The following is a 21,071-nucleotide window of genomic DNA, read 5'->3' on the forward strand; positions in this document are numbered from 1 at the left end:
ATCAGGTTGCCCACTGGGAGCACACCTGCCACCCCACGATTCCTAAATACCCCTCACAACCAGAGCTCAAATCCACCTGTTTTATTTTTTCTTAAAAAAAAAAAAAAAAGGGAAAAGGAACCAAACAACAAAAACAAGATGGCCGCAGGCTCCCTGGCGCTGGGCATGCATCTCAGTGGACAGGCCTGCTCCTCGCCGGCTCTGGCTGGGCTGGCTGTGTCTGAACGCTTCACTAGGCGGGAGGTGCTAGGCGGCCAGTGAGAAGAGAAGTGGGGCGGCGGGACCAGTAGTCTGGACTTAAAGTGCGTGGCAGGCTTCCAGGCCCCCGCCGGGCCCTCGCCCTCCGCCCGGCCAGGGGAGGGGCTCAGCACAGGATTGCAGTCAACAGGGGGTCATGTCCACAGGCCTCGAGGGGGGCCGGACCCCAGTCCCTGCTGTCCCCAGCCCCACCCTCCAGGACCCCCGGCTTCCCCAGGCGGTCGGCATGGACAGTGTGGCGGCCCTCCTGGGTGGTGGGCCAGCAGTCGGCAGGAAGACGGAGGAGGACCCAGGCCGTGGCGCCTGGCTGGGGCTCCTGGAGACAGGCTGTAGACAGGGGCAGAAGAGGGGTCACTCCTGGCCCAGCAACACGCTCTGCATCCTCGAGGCCCACTGTGGAGCGGGGAGACTGAGGCGGGATCACACGGGGCCGTCAGCCGTTTGGAGCCCAGGAAAGGCTGCGCTGATGCGAGGGCTGCCCTGTGAGTCTCCCCGCCTGGTGGGACCAACCCCCTGCTCCCACCTCTGCCTGCGGGCCTCCCTCCAAGCTGGTTCTGATGCTGGCAGACAAGCGCCGCAAGGTGGTCCAGGGGCAGCTCCCTGGGAGAGGGGATGTGGTTGCGCTGGGGCCACAGCCTCAGGCCCTCGCCCCACTCCCCACACCCTGAGTGGGCAGCAGGGTCTCCAGCACCTCTGGGCCCCATTCCCGCTTCCTAGAGTGCGGCAGGCAGACGCAGGAGCAGAGCAGTGACCAGGCCAACAGCCCCGGCCCCTTCAGGCCCTCCTAACCTCCCCCCACCCACGCAGCAGCCTCCCGTGCTTCTGGGCCTGGCCAGCACCACCCTGTGCCGGGAGTTGCCTAGGGCTGGGCAGGGGCGACCCCCTGGGGTTTGCAGGACAGGCTGCTGGCGGGAGGGGCCCTTCTCTTGCACACGGGCCCCCGCCCTCTCCCTGAGTGGCCAGTGTCCTGCGGAAAGTGACCTCCTCCACCCCCCACCCAGACCCTGGTGGTGGTGAGCGCACGCCGACAGGACCGTGAGGGGCAGACCCGGCCGTGGTGGGCATTCCCCACCGTGTCCCACCTGCGGGCAGCCGTGCTCACTGCTGCTTGCAGGCCGACAGCCGGCGGATCTTGCTGCTGGCTGAGCAGGCCTTGCGGGCAGGGTTGGAGGCGGCACTGGCCCGGCGCTCCGCCCTCGATTTGGTGCTCAGCTGGGCCGACTCCGTGCCGTTCATGCACACGGCCTTGGGCAGGCCCCGGCTCTGTCCGTTCTGACCGACCTCCTCCTCCGGGACCTGTCCTAGGGGAGAGAGGGCGAGCGGGGGCTGACTGGGGCCCGAGACCAACACCCCCAGGCCGTCCTGCTCCCTGGGGCCCGGGGCCTCTCCAGCCAGCGGGGCCTGGGCTCCGCCACCAGCTGCCCTGCCCAGGCCCTGTCTGCAAGACCCTAACCGGGGGGAGGGACAGCTGGCTGGCCAGGATGGGGGCCCAGCCCACACTCAGGTGTGAGCTGGGGGTCAGTGTCAGGCGGGCCCGGGCCACCCTGCTCCCCCTCTGCCCAGCACACGGTGAAGGAGCAGGGTCCTGGGGCGCCCTGAACCCAGCTCTCTCACCTGTGCGGAGACCAGACCTGGCCGGGCCCTGAGGGACTGGGGACAGGCTGGGCTCAGGCCGGTGGTGTGAGACATGCCGTCTGTCCCTCACAGACCGCCTCGGCTCCCATGTGGGCACCAGAGGAGAGACCGGAGCCTGGGGCCTGCTGTGCCCGCCTCCTGGGCTGGCTGCCTGTGCTCACCGGCATCTGGGGCCACGGGCCTGGGGCTGCATGCCCGCCTGGGCTCTGTGCTCCCACTGAGAGTGGGGGAAGCGGCGCACGAGACACGGCCGCCGCCTCCGCCAGGAGCCCGCGCCGCTCTGTTAGCACACACTGCACACCGGCTGCTGCCCGCGCCCCTCTCCTGCGCTGGCAGCAAGAAATGGCCCTCCACTGCTTCAAGCCCACCTCCTCTCCAGTGCGGAGCCCCCACGCCACCAAGGATGTCCAGTGCCCAACTCAGCAGTTTCCAGAACTTGCCGCGAGTCCCCCCACGTGCACAGAAGGCACTGCTCACAGGCTCCCCCTGGAGCGAACACGTGGGCGGTCAGGCGCCCTGCTCAGATGGGGGAGGCCGAGGGGGGCGCCAAGCAGCTCTCCACACGTCACAGGAGCCCCACCACCAGCACAGAGACCGTGGCGGGAGGGCGGCCAGCGGGCACGATCTGCCACACTCGCCCTCAAGGCACTGGAGCTGTGTGCCGCAGACAACCCACACCCCAGCCCGAGGCCCAGCGCCCAGCTCTAAGAGTGGGCGGCAGGACCCCCGGTAGGGACAGTCCAGCGAGGCTGAGCAGTTGAGAGCCTCTGAGCGTGACCACACGACCGGGACCAGAAGTGGGGTCTTGGCTCCAGCACGGCCCGTCGCTGACCCACACGCAGGTCAGAGAGAAGTGGCTGCCTGACCTCAAGGCGAGACCGTCCCACGTCTGGCAGGGGAGACGTTCCCTGTTCGGAGATCTGGCTCCAGCCCGGAGAGCCCTCAGACGAGCCCTCCGCCCCCAAGAGAGGCAGCCCTGGCCTCACACACGGGCCTGCGGGACACTCATGAGCCAACGCAGGCGCCAGGGACAGCGTGTGGTCAGTGCCCGGCAAGGCTCTAGAGACCTGGCGAGGTCCTCACGCGGCCCTGTGGGACAGCAGGCCGCTGGCCACCAGGGTCACGGCCAGCACCCGTCTCGGGGCCCCAAGCCTCTGAAAAGGAGGACGCCCCATTCCTATTCTACGGAGGAAACACAGGCTCCAAGAGGCCTCAGCCAGGGCCGGGGGCACCACACACGCGTCACCTCCCCAGGCTCCCGGCTGACCCTGCGGCCGACTGTGATGGTGCCGCAGACGCCAAGCGTGCCCCCCTGAGAGTGGGACGCAGGGACACGTGTCTGCCACAGGCACAGCTCTGGGCCTAGCACCACGGCGCCTGCCCAGCCGCAGGACGCCCCCACACTGCAGTTCTTCCTACGGTGGGAACCTGCACCCGCCAGCGAGCCCACGACGGGAGAAAGCAGCACCGCACGCTCACGGGGCAGACCTTTATCTCGGGAGCCGCGGCTGGCCCCGCAACAGAGCAGGGCCAACGCAGTGGGGGTGGGGCGCGTGCCGGCAGCGGGGGCAGCCGCCCCGGCCTCCCTCGGACACCTGGGCAGGGGCAGGGAGGCCCGAGGGATGGTGCCGCGGCCTGGCCTCGAGGGCACGGGGCAGTGCGGGGGCGGGGTCAGGGCTACACTAAGGCCTCGAGCTCCTCCACGCCCCCGGCCTCAGCCTCCTCTCCAGAAAGTTCTGAGCACTGGCTTGTCCACGCGCCTCTGTCCTCTCTAAGCCCTGCCTCAGACGCCTCCTCGCCACCTGGGGAAGCAAGGCCAGTGCGTCAGGGCAGGCGGCCAGCACCAGGAGGGCCACTGGACCCTCTCAGAGCCACCAGGGGCCTCCCCTGTCTCGCAGTGCCACTGATGCAGTGCGCACTCCCCAGAACACAGGGCCAGCCCTGGGCGGCCTCCGACCCGGGGTCCCCACCTGCTCCTGTGGGGAGGGGGCGCCGGCCCTGCCCCTCAGCTGACTGTGTGCCCTCAACAGCCCCTCTGCGTCAGGGTCGGGCCTGGGGTCAGCACTGGTGTGGACAGACCTGCCCGAGGGCTCGCGGACGTTGGGGACGTCAGGGACGGGGGCTCTGGCACCACAGCTGGTGGTCGTCGAGGCCGGGCCTCGAAGCCGCTGCGGCTGCCAGACTCACCGGGCACCGTGAAGTCCTGAGTGTAGATGATGTCGTCCTCGATGTCGAAGAGGTCGTCGTCCGCGTCGTCGGCGCAGCCGTGCAGGTCCTCTAGGTAGGGCACCACCGTCATGCCGCGCCACCGGTCCTTGCAGTCCGCGCTCGGCGGGATGGGCACCGGCTCCTCGGCCGGCGGGTGCTTCTTCCGGAACCAGCTGCAGACGCCAGCAAGTCAGGACAGCCGGGGGCTCACCCAGCTCCCCACGCGGGCCCCGTGCTCAGGACAGGGGTGCCTGCCCACCGCCGAAAACCGCCAGGAAGGGGTAGGGGGGCCCGGAGAGACCAAGAAGGCAGAAAGGCCCCTGCCCCCCATGCCACAACCTGCCAGGCTGTTGAGACCCCCGAGTGGGAGTGGGGCCGGCCCTCCTGCCGCGGCCGGCAGCTCACCTGTGCTGCCGGATCTGCTGTATGGAGAACCTCCTGGCCGGCTCGTACTCCAGCATCCCTGCCGGGGAGACCGGCGCACGGAGAGCGCGTCAGCAGTGGGCAGACAGCCCCAGGCCCGGCCCGCCCACCCCTGCCTGGCCTGGAGGACCCCAGGGAGCAGAGCCCCGCGCCCAGAGTGCTCCAAGGCGCCCCTCCCCAGGGCCTGGCCGCCAGCAGCAGGCGGCCAGGGTACCGGGGCAAAGACGCTGAGCCCACAGGTGTGTGAACACAGGCAGACGCGGCCCACAGCCCGGTCACCACACGAGGGCCGTCCAGGCACCGAGGCTGCACACGGCTGCCTGGTGGACAACCACGAAGGCTGGGCAGACAACGGGAGAACGAGGCTGCTGCTCACACCGAGCCCAGAACAGCCAGGACGCAAGACGGACAGTCCCCCCCAGGGACGTCACCCCGTCCACACACTTGAGGGGGACGAGGCTCATGAGGCCCTTCAGCGGCGCCTGGCCAGCTCTGGCCAGCGAAGCCAACACCCAGCCTTTCTAGCCAGGGCCCTGAGGCCCGAGACGGCAGCAGGAGACAACCAGAGGCCGCCAGGGCAACACGTCGTGGATGCTCCTGCGAGGGCCTTCTGCACAGCACTCGGGCGGGTCCCCCCAGGCTGGCTGGGCTGGCCCTGCCTGAAGTGGCAAACCCAGTGAGAGGCGGCATCGCCACATTGAGGGCCGCAAGGGAGCCCAGAGCCTGTGCTCTCCGCTTCTCCTACCCCCTTCCCCGTGGGCGGACAGAACACACTGGGAGTCGTGCCTCCCGAGCATGACGCAGAGGAGGGAGCACAGCTCTGAGAGCTCCCAATGCCTCGAGCGGGAAGGTGGCTTTGTTAGGAAACGAGCAGCAGTTTTGGGATCTGTGGCTCAAAGAACTGAAGATCTGAGTGGTGCTAGAGAGGAGGAAAGATCCGGGGTTGTGACCTCGCTGCTGGGGGGACGGGGAGGGGGGACACCAGACCTGAGGCCAGGGTGGCGCCGATGAGACCTGGGGAGGTGGCCTACCTGCCCGGCTGAGGGAGAGCCGGGAAGAGCCTCCAGGCCAGCGCTGGCTGTGCAAAGGAAATGAGGGACGGGGCTGCCCTGCCAGATCAGGGGTTGGAGACGTGGATGTCCTCTGCCATCTCATCAGCCCAACTTGGGCCAATTCAAGTATCACTGAGAGCAGGGGCAGTAAAGATCCTCATTGTAGACACGAGCAAAGAAAGCTTCGCTTAGAGAAAACGCCAACCAACCAGGACCCACAGAGGGAAGGAGAGCCCAAAACACAGGCCTCTGCAGCCACCTTGCAGGGCGAGACAACCGGGAACGGAACAGCCCGAGCACGGGGGTAGAGCACTCACAACGGCCCCGTCCCATCAGGACAGGGAGAAGACCGGGCCTGAGCCAGCTGGTGGGGTGGCAGCTCGCAGTGGAAACAACAGCCCGCTCCTTCCCACGTTCCAAGAATAACCCGGCTGCCTGCCGAGCGCCCGGCCGCCTTCCTGGAGGGTCCTGGGGCGGCTGCCAACGCAGGCCTAGGCGGGGAGGAGGTGCCGGGGCCCTCGCCCAGAGGACCAGGCCACATGGGCCGCCAAGCACTGGAAATGAGCCCAACTGTAGTTTCATTTCACTTCAATTAAGTCAAACGTGAGAACCAGCTAGACTTGGTATTAGGAAACCCCGGATGTGTTTGCAGCAACTCGGAAAGTAAACCCACTTCTCCAGCTGTCAGTTATGAGTCTAGATGCTAAACAGTGGCCAGTGCAAACCTAGACGTGGCACACCTGGACGGGACCACACCTGGACGGGCCACACCTGAACAGACCCACGCCTGGATGGTCCCACGCCTGCACAGGCCATTGGCCTGGACAGACAGCGCCACCTGCTGCACCGCCCATGAAATGCAGCAGAAAGAGGCCAATGAGACCAGGCCCATGGCCGCAGGGACCTCGACGCAGCAGGCGGGCTGGGGTCCAGGCTGCCATTTCTCCCTGGGCGTTGGGGGGTCAGAACAGGGTGGAACAAAGGCCCAAAGCAAGCCTGGAGCCCAAGGGAGCCCGTGAGCACCTTCCGGGCTCAGCTCTCCACCGCTGCGCTCCCCGCCCCACCTGTAGAGCGGGGACGGGCCAGAGGGGCGGGGCGTGGGGGCTGCGCAGAGACCCAGCTCTCGAGACGCCGGTGGTCAGCAGAAAAACTCCAGGATCCGACTGCCTGCTGGCAGCCCACCAACACCACAGCCTGCCCTCCCCTGGGGCCTGGCGGTCGCCGTCCGAGGGCCTCACCTCTCAGCAGGTCCGAGAGCGGGGGGCCGCAGTCGCCCGGGATCGTGTAGTCCCCCTTCCCAATGTTCTCAAACAGCTTGTAGATGTTGTCCCCCTCAAACGGGTACAGGCCCGTTGTGATGTTGTAGCTTCGCCCAAGAGAAGAGAGACTGTTGGTCGGGGCTTCTCCTGCGGCCCGGCTGGAACCGGCCTTCAACCACCCTCGCCCAGGGCCCCGCGTGGGGTGACAGGCACATTCCAGAACAGATGCAGTGGCGGCTGCACCACTCCGGAGCCCCAAAAACCACTGGATCGCACACTTCAGCAGGTGGGTCACGTGGTACACGAATTGTCTCCCAACAACATAAAACGCCCAGCAGGGGCAGGACGGAAGGTTTTGGACTGACGGGGCCTGTGCTACTCGGCTCTGCAGCGTCAGCTCAACCTCAGGAGTGAGGCAGGTTCTGGAGAACACTGAGCCCACTCAGCTGCTTATGCCAAGTGCTTGGGGAAGCGCCCCACGGATGGACGGACGTGACAGAATGGGGGGTGGGGGGTACATGGCGGTGGGCCGAGCAACACTCAACTTGCTGCATCTGAGAATTCTCAGCATGAAGCGTCGGCACAGAAACACTCACCCCAAAACAACTAACGTGGCCATGTGTGACCCAGACAGAAGGCAGCCCAAACGACCAGGGTGGGAAGGGTGGGGTGCCGGGGCCAGGGTGGGCAGAGGAGGGGCCTCTGGGGCAGGGCGGGAGACCAGGGCCCACAGGCACTTACAGCGTGACCCCCGCTGACCAGATGTCCACCTTGAAGCCAGAGAAGGTGTCCAGGCCGTTGGCGATCTCGGGCGGCTGGAACGCAGGGGAGCCCTGGCTCGTCCGACAGGTGTCGTCCTCGGCAAATGGGTGCAGGGCCTGCGGCAATGCCAGGCGGCCCTCAGGGCAAGGCCTCGGGGCCCCGCCCCCGGGTCCCCAGGGCGGCACCTACCTCGGCCACGCCCAGGTCGGAGATCTTGAGCGTGCCGCCGGTGGTGAGCAGCAGATTGCCCGGCTTGATGTCCTTATGCACGATGCCCTGGCTGTGCAGGTACTCCAGGCCGTCCACCAGCTGGCAGAAGTACCTGTGGGGCACGGCCTCCGTTGGTCCCCTTGGCACCAAGGCCACCTAGGGTGACCCACCAGGACCAAGCACAGGAGGCCAGAGCCCAGGAGCCGTCGGAGTCGGGCAAACAGAAATGACGGGACAGGCGGCCCCTCAGGACCAGAGGGCCAGGCGGAGCTGCTCCCGGGCCCACGAGGGCTGTGGTCACTCCCACCTGGGCCACCTGGGGGGGGCACAGGAGGGCTCCCGGCCCGGGCAGCCCTAGCTTAGCACCCCCATCAGCCCAGGGGCTGTGCTGTCCCCTGGGTCACTGGCCTGAACCCAGCCGTGGACTCCCTGGGGCCAGGGACCCAGGCTCGCCCTGCCAGCCTCCCTTCTCCTCGTGCCACAGGCCAGCTGGTCCTGCAGCAAAGAGGAGAAGGGGCTGTGACTCCCCAAGAGGGCCAGCTGTGCGGTGGCAGTGCAGGCCACTGTCAGGGGCTTCCCAAGGACCAGGAGGCCCCAAAGCTGTGGCCAGCGGGCACAGTGGGCCAGGAAGGCGCGCAGAGCGGAGCGGCTGGGGGCTGTCAGCGGGGGATCCGGAGCGGGTGAGCTGAGGCACCGCAAACCAGGGCCCCAGAGCTCCGAGTTTTAGAACACACTAGAGCTTTCGTTTCACCAATAATCAGAAAAAGTTGTCTGAGCACCACAGGGCCGGATCCCGGAAGGCCCTGGGCCCATGGGTGCCCCACGTGGGCGGGGCAGGCGTGGGGCCCTGGTGTGCTCACCCGTGGGCCTGGCACACGGGGAACCGCCTCTCAGGCACGCTGTCCAGCATCTCCTGCATGCCGCACACGCAGTACTCCATCACCATATACGTGCCACGCTAAGGAAGCCACGCTCAGAGACCCCACCCGGCGGGCCTGCCCCTCGGGGGGACCACCGTGGGCTCAGGCAGGGGTGGGAGGAGACTGGGGGCGGCCGGGCCCTGAGACTCATGTGAAGAGCAGCCTCGCGCTGCGAACCCCAGGACCCTGTGCCCAGCGAGTCAGTGATGGCACCTCTGTGGAACGACATCGGCCCCTCAATGGGACCCGCGGCCCCCACACACCCGCTGCCCGGAGCCACAGCCAGCCAGGGCCATGCCCCCGGAGATGGGGCCTGTCCCTTGCAGTAAAGGGCTCGGCCGAGGACACTCTCAGTGTGGCATTCCTGCAGAATGACACGCCGCCCCCTCCCCCAACTGGGTTCCACCACTACAGGCTAAGCCCCAATGCCAAAGGCAGGGAGCGCGCCCACCACGCGGCCCCTAAATGCATGGTCACCCGGACTGAGGCCGGGACAGCCTTCTGTCCAGACCCAGACCCCCACTCTGGGGCACGGGGCATGGGTGGGCCCAGCACGTGCACGAGAGCAGGTCTGGGGACAATACGTGGACCCGCGGGCTAATTCCGGAGTAACTGGACAAATGGACGGGCGTTTCACGGCCACGCCCGCGGGCACTGGCTGGAAAGGGCTGACTGCCGGACCTTGCAAGCTGGGAGCGGCCCACAGGGCACCCTGACGGGGGTGGTGCGCCTCGAGAGCTGACAGGGCACTCACCCCGGGTCAGGTCAGGAGGATGGCGCCCAGCCCCATGGATAGGATGCTCCCAGGACAGCCCAGCCACCCCTGCACGGCCCAGGCCCCGAGAGGATATATCTTCTGCTTCTCCTCGTTGTACAGCACGTCCACCAGCTGGATGACGTTCCGGTGCCGCAGCCTCCTCAGGAGCTGGATCTCCCTGGAGAGAGAGGACAGCGCGTCAGCTGACCCGCTGGGACCACAGCCGGCGCCCCGTGTGCTCAGGATGCCCCGCGCCCTCCGCGTGGTCAGAGACCACGCCAGGTCAGCAGTGGGCGGGCGCCAGGAGAGCCAGGAAGGCTGAGCTGCTGCCCTCTGAGCTCAGCACCAGAGTCGCTGCCCAAGCCGAGGGGCTCGGATGGGGACAACACAACCAGGACACTCTGTATCCATCTTCACGGAGGAGGGACACTGCTGTTCTATGAGAGACCACGGCGACAGCAGCACAGGGACAGCAAGACGAGCGTCTACTGCGTGCGGGAGACGGGGCCCCATCACACAAGAAGGCCCGCAGTGCCCGCCCCCCAGCACCCCGAGGGAGTGAAGCCTCTGGCACTGAGCCACAGCCAGAGCGTCTCCAAGAGGACTCCTGTCCTCTCCCCCACACCCTGCACCCCGCACCCCACAGGATGGACGGCTGTTCCGGGAACAGGCACGGGGAGGAAGTGGCCCAACTGGTCTTGCCAGAACAGAAGCCACAGCGCCCCCGCCTGCCGGCCTATGACAAGGGCCAGCCCAGCACTGCCTGCTCTGAACACGGCTCCTGACACTCCATCTCTCCAAACAGTCTGCACAGGAGAGGGGCCCTCCAGCAAGTGCGGGGACAGCCAGCAGCTCCTCAGAAGGTTAAACAGGGTTACCAGCTGGCCCAGCAACTCCGCTCCAGGTATGAGCCAGGAGAAACGAGAACACGTCCACAGACACCCGCACGTGCACACCCACAGCAGCACCATCCACTGAAGCCCCAAGTGGACACGGCCCAAGTGTCGGTCGGTAGTGGAGCTATAAACTCAACATGCGCATCCACACACTGGAACATGACACAGCCATGAAAGGAGTGAAGCCCTGACACAGCCACACCGTGGACGGACCTTGAACACACAATGCTCAGTGAGAGAACCAGACACAGGACACGTGATGTGTGATTCCATCCATGTGAAATGTTCAGAACAGGGACATCCACAGACAGAACGTGGGTTCGTGGTTATCAGGGGCTAGGGGAGGGGTGGGGAGTGACTGCCAATGTGGACAGGGTTTCTTTTGGCATGACGGAATGTTCTGGAACTAGACAGCAATGATGGTTGCACAACACTGTGAATGAACTTAACGCCACTGAACTGTCTGGTATGTGAATAATATTGCCACAGAGACTTTTTTAACGTCCTCACCAGGAAGCCCAAGCATGAAACACAGGAACAGCCAGGCAGGGGAGGGGACCCCTGGCCCCCTCACAGACTCAGGTCCCGTCCCTCCCATCGTCCAGGCTCTGTGTGAAGGCCACCTCTTCCAGGAAGCCTTTCCTGACCCCTGCTCAGCGCATGAACCCCGTGCCCCCAATACCACTTGCCCTCCTGAGGACCGCCTCCTCAGGGCTGCGGTGCCCGGGACCACCCAGGGCTACAGCATGCAGGTTCCCAGGCCTGATACTCAAACAGCCTTTGGGGGGGCTCCCAGAAATGGCATTTGTGCGCAGTCCCCACCCCCAGATCAGGGACCCCAGACCCAGAGCACGGAGGCCCCCAACTCGAGGACTAAACAGCCTTGCAGCTGCGTCCCCATGAGCCCACTGACCACCCCATCCCCCCCAACAGAGGGTCCCACGGGTACAGAGGGGATGGGCCCTCGATTTTCCCACCACGCCGTGGTTCTCCCTAACCTCCTGACCGCTGAGGCCCCAGGATGCTGCCCACGTTCAAATACACACTGAGTGGGAGGAAGAGGAGGGACTCACAGAAGCTGGGGGTCACCCTGGTTTGTATCGTCTGACCATCGGGATTTATTCTGGTGTCCACTGGGAGCAGGGGTTGGACTTGATTTTTTCCCTGATAATTAACATAGGACCTAACTCCCTCAGCACCACTGACATCAGGGCCGAGTCACTCTCTGTGGGGAGCTGTGCCTGGTGCTTGGGGGGTTGAGCAGCATCCCTGGCCCCACCCACTTGGTGCCAGGAGCACCCCCAGTGTGACAGCCACAGATGTCCCCAGACATGGCCCAGTGTCCCGGGGGGGCAGGACCGCCCAGGCGAGACCCTGTTGTACAGGATCAGGAATGTCCGCTCCTCCAGACCTCTGGCAGGTCCTCCCTGGAACCTTGTTAGGTCCGCCTCCGTACTCGCCCCCAGGCCCCAGCACTCGCTCACTCACATGAAAGACCCTTCTGGGCCCCGGGGAGCCCTGTCCATGGGTGGGCTAGGGCACTCTTCGGATGCTCCGCTGTCTTCCTTCCTCTTCCCTGCACCTGCCCCTCCTCCACCCGGATCATCCATAGCCCTGATTCTCCTGGCCCAACTCACCGTCCCGCTCCCTGTGACCTGTGGAGCCCCGCCCACCAGGCCATCATGCTCTGCTTCTACCTGACAGACACGTGGTGGTGGCAGACACCCATTCACGCAGTGTGACCCACCATCGGCCCCCGGCCACTTCACACGGAGGGAGCGAGCCTTTGCCATGACAGCAATGCCCAGGCCAACGGCCTCCAGGGTCCCTGCCACATGCTGCCTGGCATGAGTGCAGAGCCAGCTTCTCTCAGCTGTCCCAGGTGCAGGGGCAGAGCTGCTCCCCTCAGCTGTCCCAGTACAGATGTCCCAGGTGCAGGGCCAGAGCCGCTCCTCTCAAGTGTCCCAGTACAGATGTCCCAGGTGCAGGGCCAGAGCCGCTCCTCTCAAGTGTCCCAGTACAGATGTCCCAGGTGCAGGTGCAGAGCCGCTCCTCTCAGCTGTCCCAGTACAGATGTCCCAGGTGCAGGAGCAGAGCCGCTCCTCTCAGGTGTCCCAGTACAGATGTCCCAGGTGCAGGGGCAGAGCAGGTCCTCTCAGCTGTCCCAGGGGCAGGTGCAGAACAACAACTCTCAGAGACAGCTGTCCGGTACCCGCCATCCACCCAACCAGATAAACACACCCGCCGAGCACCTGGCCAGTGCGGGGCCAGCAGCAGGGCTGGGAGGCTGCTGCATGGGCGCCTGCCACGGGGTCTGCAGCCAGGGCAGGTTCGTGAAGGCACAGGAGTGACACAAGCCCAGAGGAGAAGGGCACCCAGGCAGGATGCAGCTCAGTCAGCACACCCCGCACGCCCGTAGGGACAGAGGGACCGGCCACAGAGGCAGACCCTGATGCCAAGCTCCAGCTTCCCGGGAAGGCACGCACAGAGCTGGGACCAGTCAGCACAGAGCTCGGCGTGGGAGCCAGACTCTGACATGCCGGGACGGCTCAGTGGAGAGACCGCAGCTCCGTGAGTCAGACGCTCCCCGACCCACCCCTGCCACCCGCCCAGCCCCGGAAACCCTCCGGCACTTTCCCTCTTGGTCCAGAGAGACTGCTCCGGGTACTCTCAGCGCAACTACGAAGCAAGTGGACAGAGGAGCAGCCCCTCCACACATGCAGCTGACACAAGGCCCCCTCAGCGGGGAGCAGGACGGCAGAGTCAACAGCGGGCTCCACGCGGCCTCTGACCGGCCACGCCTGGAAACAGACCGCCACCGCGACCACAGGGCAGCTCGGGGAGCGCAGACCCCACTGCAGGTGGAGGAGTCCGGGGTGCTCACCCCAGGTCTCCACTGGTCAGAGGATGACCCCAGGGCACCGCATTCCTGTGTCCCCAGATAACCCGGCCGAGCCTCCCCCTGCCGACGGCCGAAACCGCCACCAGACGCACTGTCGCCGCCAGAGAAGCGGGTGCCATGATTCCAACCCACAGCAGGCGACAGTGCCCTTCCCTCTGCGGCTGAGCAGCTCAATGCTCCTATTCTGACGGCGATGAGGGCGTGTCACAAAAAGAGGTCCCCACCCTGTGACGCAGGAGGCTGACCCGCTGCGGGCGTCTGACTGCTCCGTCTGTTCAATTAACTGGCGGGGAAGCACTCCGCGTAAACACGGAAGCCACGTTACTCATCCACGAAAGAGCGGCCACAAGCTCCAACTCTACAAGGGGCCGGGAAACCTTGCACTGGAGGACCACGTGTGCGGACCTCTCGGTGGAGACAGGTGAGGGAGCCGCGCTCCACAGCCCTGCCCCCGGGGGGGAGAGCATGTGGGAGGACACGGCAATCACGCGCTGCCCTGAGGGGGTCTCTGTCACCTTCTCGGCGCTGTCCACGTCACCTACAAATTACACCTGCGATCAGACTGAAAAGGAAAACAGCACTATAAGCAGAAGGAAAAGCCCGGCGCCCCACCAGGAGGCAGGAAGCGGGCGGGCGGAAGCGCGCCTTCCGGGTCGCTGCTCAGCGCCTGGCACGGCCCCGCCCGCGGGTGTTGCCCAAGCAGAGTGGACGGTTCAGTTGACTTGTTGATTAACCAGAAGAGAAACTGCAGAGCCGGAGTCATAACCCGGTCGAGATCCCAGAGGAACGGAACGTAGCTGCCACCAGTCACACGGGACAGGCCGGGGGGGCCAGGAACCCCCCTGCCCGCTCCCTCCAGACAGGGAGGGGTCCACCGGGACAGCAGGCTCCCGAGGGGCAGACCAAGGGCCCACGGCAGCTCTGGCAGAGGGACACCGAGCAGGATCCCACTCACCACTCAGCCCCTATGCTGATACTTCTAAACATACAGCCAGGGGCCCTCAGAGGTCCCAAAGGGAGACTGAAACAAGTGGAAATTCGCTAACAGTGCACTTCAACATGAACGCTTGTGCACTGTGTTCCCAGCAGCACGGTTCCCAACAGCATCAGGTGGACCCAACCTGGATACCCATCGATGGGTGAATGGATAACAACGTGTCCATCCACACAGTGGAGTATTACACAGCCACAAAAAGGAGTGAAGCCCTGACACAGCCACACCGTGGATGGACCCTGAACACATGATGCTCAGTGAGAGAACCAGACACAGGACACATGGTGTGTGATCCCATTGATATGAAACGTCCAGAACAGGCATATCCACAGAAAGAAAGTGGGTTCATGGTTGTCAGGGGCTGGGGAGGGGATGGGAGTGACTGCAGATAGGGACAGGGTTGCTTTTTCTGGTGATGGAATGTTCTGGAGCTAGGCAGTATTGAGGGTCTCACAATTTGTGAAAGTATTAAATGTCACTGAATTACACATTAATACTGTGAACTTTGTTATGTAAATTATATTTCAATAGACCTGTTAAAAGAATAAACCACAGTTCAGCCACCTGGTGGACTCGGGATGAAGGGCCCTCCCAAGGGGCTCCGACACTCACAGGTGAGGAGCCAGCGCTCCACACACGCCCGGGCCCAGCACGGTCCCTGAGCTCCCACCGCCTTTCACAATCACCCCTCTGCTGGGGAAGGACCAGACCAAGAGGGAGGCTGCCAGGACGCGAGGTGCGGGCAAGCCACGGGGACACGCCGTGCCTTCCTGCCGCCACCCCTGGCAGCCAGCCAGCCCGGGCTCATGGCGGAACCCTTGAAGAGGCCGCTCCGGATGGGAAGGAGAGCCGACAAAGTCCAGGACTGATTCTCAACGCGTGAAAATTCCAACCATTCACCATGTAGATCCAAGAACCCGCCAATCACCGCACAGCGGCCGGGCCTCGCCAAGCCCGCCTGGGTCTGGCGCCCGCTCAGAGCCGCCACTGCCTGTCCAGGACCCGGCCACACAGAGGGGCCGACGGGTGGCGCTCCTGGGGGCCACGGGGACGCCCAGGTGAGGAGAACAGCCCGGGGTGGCTGAGCACGTCCCACTACGCCGCCTCCAACACACAGACGGCGGGCACGCACCAGAGAGCGGACAGATGTCAGATGAGACACCGGGTTGGACGTGGGCCGGGAGGCGGTGGGGAGCGGGGACCTTGACACAGCTTCTCAAACGCACACCTGCTCACTCCCTCTGACCCAGAAACTCCACTTCTGGTGACACGCCCTTCAAATGCCCTTGTGCTCGTCACAAGACATGACACAGAGTAATCACGGACACAGCCGCCCGTCCACGGACACAGGCGGGGCACACCGCGCAGTGGATGCTGCGTTGACACCTGACAGTCATGGAGACAGGCGGGGCGGCTGGGGGAGGGGCAAACACAGATGCCCAGTGATTTTGTACGGCTGTGAACAGCCACAGACTTTGTTTTCTTTGTGAGGAAGATCAGCCCTGAGCTAACATCCATGCTAATCCTCCACTTTCCGCTGAGGAAGACCAGCTCTGAGCTAACACCTATGACCAATCCTCCTCCTCCTTTTCCCTTTTTTCCCCCAAAGCCCCAGTAGATAGTTGTATGTCATAGCTGCACATCCTTCTAGTTGCTGTATGTGGGACACGGCCTCAGCATGGCAGGACAAGCGGTGTGTCTGTGTGCGCCCGGGATCTGAACCTGGGCCGCCAGTAGCGGAGCGTGCGCACTTAACTGCTAAGCCACTGTGGCGGCCCCAGCCAGTGATCTTTATGTTTCTAAACAATTAATGGAAAAAAACCCAAAACGAACAGTATTCTGTGGCCCATCAGCACTCTATGAAATGCGGGTTGTCCTGGGCGCAGTGTCCCAGGACACTGCCCTCCTGCTCGCCACCCTGACGCACACTGTGTGCGGCTTGCGGCGCTGGACCCGTGTCCTGCCTGCCTTCCAGGGCCTGCCAGACGGTGGCTGACTGTAAAACGGGGAATGTATGCAGCTCTGTCTACGCCTGCACAAAACCGCTGGCAGGATACGCGGCAACAGGTCAGCCTGGCCGCCTGGGAGAAGAGGGCGCAGGGAGACCTCGGAGAACAGGGCGGAGGGAGAGCCCCGAGAAGAGGGCGCCGGGAGACCCTCGAGAAGAGGGCGCAGGGAGACCCCACCACACGCCCTCTCCCAGCCTTTATGGGTTCGCTCCTGTAATTCTACTGCCTGCTGGAAAAACAAGCAGATAGAACTTATTTTTTAAAAACGATGCTTAAGGGAGTTTAGTTTTTCATTAAAAAGTGCTTGGATGGGTTAAGAAAACACATTAAAAACAGACTCAAAGGAGATGTGCTGAGATGCATCGGTATTAAGGTTACGGGTGACCTTTTTTTCAAGTGAGGGGGACAAGCGCAGGCCCACGGCAGCCCCCCTGGCAGGAAACCAGGCGACGGGAGGGCACCCTGAGCCGTCCTGCCACCGGGGCAAACAGCGCCCCTTAAGATAAAAGCTTCCCGTTGGAACTGGAGGACTCCTGAGGCTTGTGGGGAAGGTTCTGGACACTTCACACCAGAGAGGCGACTGGAATTGAGTTTATTAAGCCTCTCGCAGACAAAGGAGGCTTTTTTCCCTGCAGGCGGCTGGCAGCAAGGCCGGCCCAGAAGACGGGATCTCGGGCCCGGGAGCGGACACCCCTGCCCGCGCCCGAGAGCCTCCAGTCCAGAGCGCTTCGGTGGGACTTGGGACAAGGGATGTGGCGCCCGCGGAGCAGGCATGTCCCCTGGCACGCAGCCCCCGAGGCACGGTGGGTTCTAATGCCCAGCTGCACAGCCGGCAGGTCCTGGTGCCAGACGCGAAGGCGGATAGACAGCACAGCTCGGGCCAGCCCTGCCCTGCCCTCCGAGGGAACCTCTGAAAGGCAGAGTCTCTGCACGTCCAGGGCTGAGCTGATGAAGTTCGGCACAGCGCCCTGCGGCTGTGACATCTTATGCTAACTGCCGGCCACTTGGTGACGGCCAACCACTCCGCCTCCCTGGCCTCGGTTTCCTCTCCAGCTCCCGATGGACACTGCACACCCATGTGTCCCCACAAGCTCTCGGGACCTCGGGTGACTGTTCAGGAAACCAGGGGCTGGGACACCGGCGCTCCATGGCCCTGCAGCCAGGTCTGGTCGTGTGCCCCGTGGAGCAGGAGGGAACTCCTCGGGGTGGTGAAGCGTCCTCTGACTTGACTTTGGGCGCGAGCGTTTTTGAAAACCAGCGTCTTGATCACACGCACACAAGGCCTTAGCAAAGGTGGGCGCTTGCCCACCCTGACACGCCCCCCCCCCCCCAGGGACCCCTCAACTCTGCTGCCACCAGTTGCTGCCCCTGGCCGGGTTTACAACCTGAAGCCCCGGGACGGCCAGCAGGCTGGGCTCGGGTGCCTCCAGCCACACAGACCAGTCAGAGCTGGAACCCGGCCCCCTGGACCAAACTCTGGGAGCCCCTCCTACCGCATGGCGCTGCTCCTGAGAGGCTGGGGCCTGGGGCACCACAGCACCAGAACATCCCCTGGACCTGGGCTGATTCCACCCTGGAGGGCTCAGCCAGGCAGGACGAGACCAGCACCCTGTTCCCGGGACAGAGCAGGGCACGAGGCCTACAAGGAGCCAGGACAAGGAGGGGCCCTGGAGAGCGGGAGGGGATCTGTTTCCAGAGTCAGCACCCAGAACGCAGGAGCTCACTGTCCCCCACCCGAAGCTGGGGTAAACCTGCTAGGCAGCCACCTCACCCCACGTGCTCCAGGCTTAACGAGAAGCCAGCAGTGGAGTGGGGATTTCTGACTGGGGTGAGGGGTCCCCCAGCCTGTCTCTCCCCAGATGCTGTGGCCCCCACCCAACCCCCACCTCACAGGTAAGAGACTGGCACAGGACTGACGGAGGGAGGGGCCGGGGGTGCCTGGCCACGCCTCCTCCCAGTGTCCACAGGCTGGGTCACAGAGACTGAGAAGACCTCACCCCAACACCGCCCACCCTGCCGGCCGACCCCAAGGAAGCCTACTGCTCCACCAAGCAAGGGGCACCGGCTCTGGAGCCCGTGCCAGCCCGGCTTCAGTTCTCGCTCCGTCCCCAACACCAGCACCCCCAGGCTGTCCCAGAGCAAGAAAACAGCCAGCTCGCGGGCTGTCCAGACAGGCAGAGCGGGCCGGGCCGGGAAGGAGGCAGGTGAAAGTGGATCCGGGGGCAGCACTGCCCAGGACGGGCCTGGCAAGCTTGTGGACCGTCCAAGGTCATAAGTCAGCCCTGCCACCAGCCAGCCTGTTAGATAAGCCACTTCTTGGAAACCGGAGGCTGGGAGGGGAGCGTGGGCCAAGGGGCGGGGTGCACCGAGGCGGCAGCGATAAGGGGCCCCCTCCTGAAACTGGCAAGACGGAAGGAGGCAAAGCTCCCCACCTCCGTCCTTGGGGCGACTCTTGCTCACAGACCCCAAACCTGCCAAGGTGCCTGGGGCAGACGGGCGCCAAAAAAACTTGTTTAAAAAGTTTGCCGGACACAAGCCTGATCCCCTCTGAGGGAAGGGGGAGTCCCCGAGGCCTGCAGTCACGGACACGTCCAGTGTCACCACCCAGGCCGGCGAGAAAGGGCTAAGTTGCCCCCTGCTGACTGATAAGCTGGTGCAAACAATCACTTGGCCACCGCAGGGCTCCCCTCCGACAGGATCAACAAAGCGCGTTGGCCTGGCCCCAGTGCCGGCTGCGCGCTGCGCCCAAGACCTGCGGGCGGCCCTGGCGGTTTGTGAGCCCACGCTCTCAGGGCCAAACACTGGCTGCCTGCACCGGGCACCCGAGTGCTCCGGACAGCTGGGAGGATCGGGCGGAGAGGGGCGTGCCCCCTTCAGAGGAGGGCTTGGACATCCGTGCCCCAACAGACGGACAGGCGGACGCCCCCCGGCAACAAGCTGTCCCGACTTTCTGAAAGTACTTAAGCGGGTTTCCAACACGCTCTTCCTGGCAGGGAGGACTCGGGAGCTGGCTGGTCAGCTCAGGTTTTTAAGGAAGGGGAGGACGGAAGGAAGGGAGACAGGAAAGAGGGAGGGAGGAAGGAAAGAAGGAAGGAAGGGAGGAAGGGAGGAAGGAAGGGAGGGAGGGAGGGCGGGCGACCAAAGTCCCCGGCTGGCCGCGCCCGACCCAGGAAGCCCAAACTTACTTCTTCACGTTGGCCTCCCCATTGGGGATCCTCCGCAACTTCTTCTTCTTAAGGATCTTGACGGCCCTCCTGCACAGCGTCTCCGAGTCCAGCACCTCCTTCACCTTGCCGTACGACCCCTCCCCGAGCAGGTCCCCCATCAGGTACTTGCCGATGACCTTGGCCCGCTTGCGGCGGGGCTGGTAGATGACCTCGGTGGAGTCGATGCGGTGGATGAACGTGTCCATGCCCACGGACATCAGCTCGCCCTCCGTAAATATGCCCAGCTGCTGCGGGTCCGCCGCATCCATCCTGGACCCCGCGCCTCCGACTCCGGCCGGCAGCCCTGACGCCCCTTACTGTAGTCCCGGGTGAGCGGTTCTTCCTTTCGTTCCCCCCAAAATTCCCTTCTCCGGAAAAAAATCAACAAAAACGCAAAAGAAAAAGAAAGAAAAAAAAACCCTTCCTCGAAAAGAAACGATTGTACTAGACGAGAGTTCGAGAGGCGCGCCTGGTCCGGGGCGCGGGCGCCGACGGTGCGGGGCGGCGAGTGCGGGTGCCGCCGGGCCTCGCAGCTCCGGGTCGTTGGGGCGCGTCCACGGGGGCCCTCGGGGCGCTGAAGTGCTAGGTCATCCTCCAGGGACTTCAGACCCTCGGACCAACGCGGCGGCCGCAGAGCCGGGTCTCCGCCGGGCCGTCCATTACCGGCGGGCCAGGGCGCGCGCCGGGGCCCCGCGGCGGCCGGCCGGTCCCGGGACCCCGAGGCTGGGCGGACGAGCTGGGCCGGGGCCGGGGCGCGCTGTTGGGGGTCTCCGCCGTCCCGGGCGCCCCAGACGCCGGCAGGTGCCTATCTGGACAGCGTGGGGGGCGCCTCCGTCCGGCCCGGTGCGCTCTCTCCGGCCCCGGGCGCGCGTCGGGGGTCCGGGGGGCTGCCCGGGGCCCTCGCGCCGCTGGGAGCAACTTCCGTCGGATCCGGCCGCCCCTGGGGCGCCCCCACACCGGCCGGGGACCCCCGAGAGGCCGCGCGCGCCCGGCGGGCGCCCCCCCACCCCAAACGGCAGCCCGCGCTCGCTCTGCGCCCCGAACGCCGTCGGCCGCGGTCCTCGGGGCGCGGGGGACCCGCGGGGCTCCGGGGGGCCGAGGCGGCGCAGGCCGCAGGCCCCGGGCCGGGGGTTCCCGAGGCCGCCGGGGCACGGGCGGCGCGTCCCCCCGCCGCAGTCGCCGCGCGCGTGAAGCAGGCGGGGCGGCGCGGGGGCCCAGCCCATGCAAGGCGGCCGCAGTCCGGCCGCCCCGCCGCCGCTGCCGCCCGCCCCTCGCCTCACTCGCGGGCGCCCCGGGCCGCCTCCCCCTTCCGCGCCCGACACGCCGCCGCCATCTTGTTTACCTCCCGCCCCGCCCTGCGCCGCCGCGCCGCCGCACGCCCGCCGCGGGGCCCGCCCCTCGCGGCGCCGACGTGCCCGCCCGTTGGCTGAGCCGGCAGGCCCCGCCCCCGCGGGCCGCCCTGTCGCCGCCGCCGATTGGGCCATTTGGACCCGGGGGGAGGGCGAGCGGGGATTGGCCCGCGTGCGGCCCCGCCCCAGGGGTGGATACGGCTCGCTCATTGGCCCGCCGAGGCGCCTGTC

The 21,071-nt window shown here is 65.4% G+C and overlaps 1 protein-coding gene across 11 annotated transcripts; it reads right to left on the reverse strand.

Annotated features, from left to right (window-relative positions):
- Positions 1 to 66: 66 nt before the first annotated feature.
- STK11 (serine/threonine kinase 11) lies at positions 67 to 20,747 on the reverse strand. Of its 11 annotated transcripts, none has more exons than XM_087425872.1 (11): positions 19,471 to 20,745; positions 9,579 to 9,662; positions 8,668 to 8,757; positions 7,787 to 7,919; positions 7,577 to 7,713; positions 6,815 to 6,942; positions 4,507 to 4,564; positions 4,081 to 4,274; positions 1,341 to 1,554; positions 782 to 858; positions 67 to 667 (listed from the first exon to the last, which is right to left on the reverse strand). In XM_087425872.1, exons 1-11 carry the CDS (start codon positions 19,758 to 19,760, stop codon positions 393 to 395), a joined length of 1,680 nt encoding a protein of 559 aa, XP_087281998.1. In that variant the 5' UTR covers positions 19,761 to 20,745; the 3' UTR covers positions 67 to 392. The 11 variants fall into 11 exon arrangements, with proteins under 11 accessions (XP_087281998.1, XP_087282000.1, XP_087281997.1 ...); XM_087425874.1 differs by having other exon boundaries at positions 67 to 585; positions 19,471 to 20,744; XM_087425876.1 differs by lacking the exon at positions 782 to 858 and adding an exon at positions 3,654 to 3,695 and having other exon boundaries at positions 446 to 585; positions 1,341 to 1,559; positions 19,471 to 20,739.
- Positions 20,748 to 21,071: the final 324 nt, after the last annotated feature.

The sequence above is a fragment of the Ceratotherium simum genome, chromosome 39 (assembly GCF_057802395.1).
Source record: "Ceratotherium simum simum isolate JZ-2026a chromosome 39, ASM5780239v1, whole genome shotgun sequence".
NCBI lineage: Eukaryota > Metazoa > Chordata > Mammalia > Perissodactyla > Rhinocerotidae > Ceratotherium > Ceratotherium simum.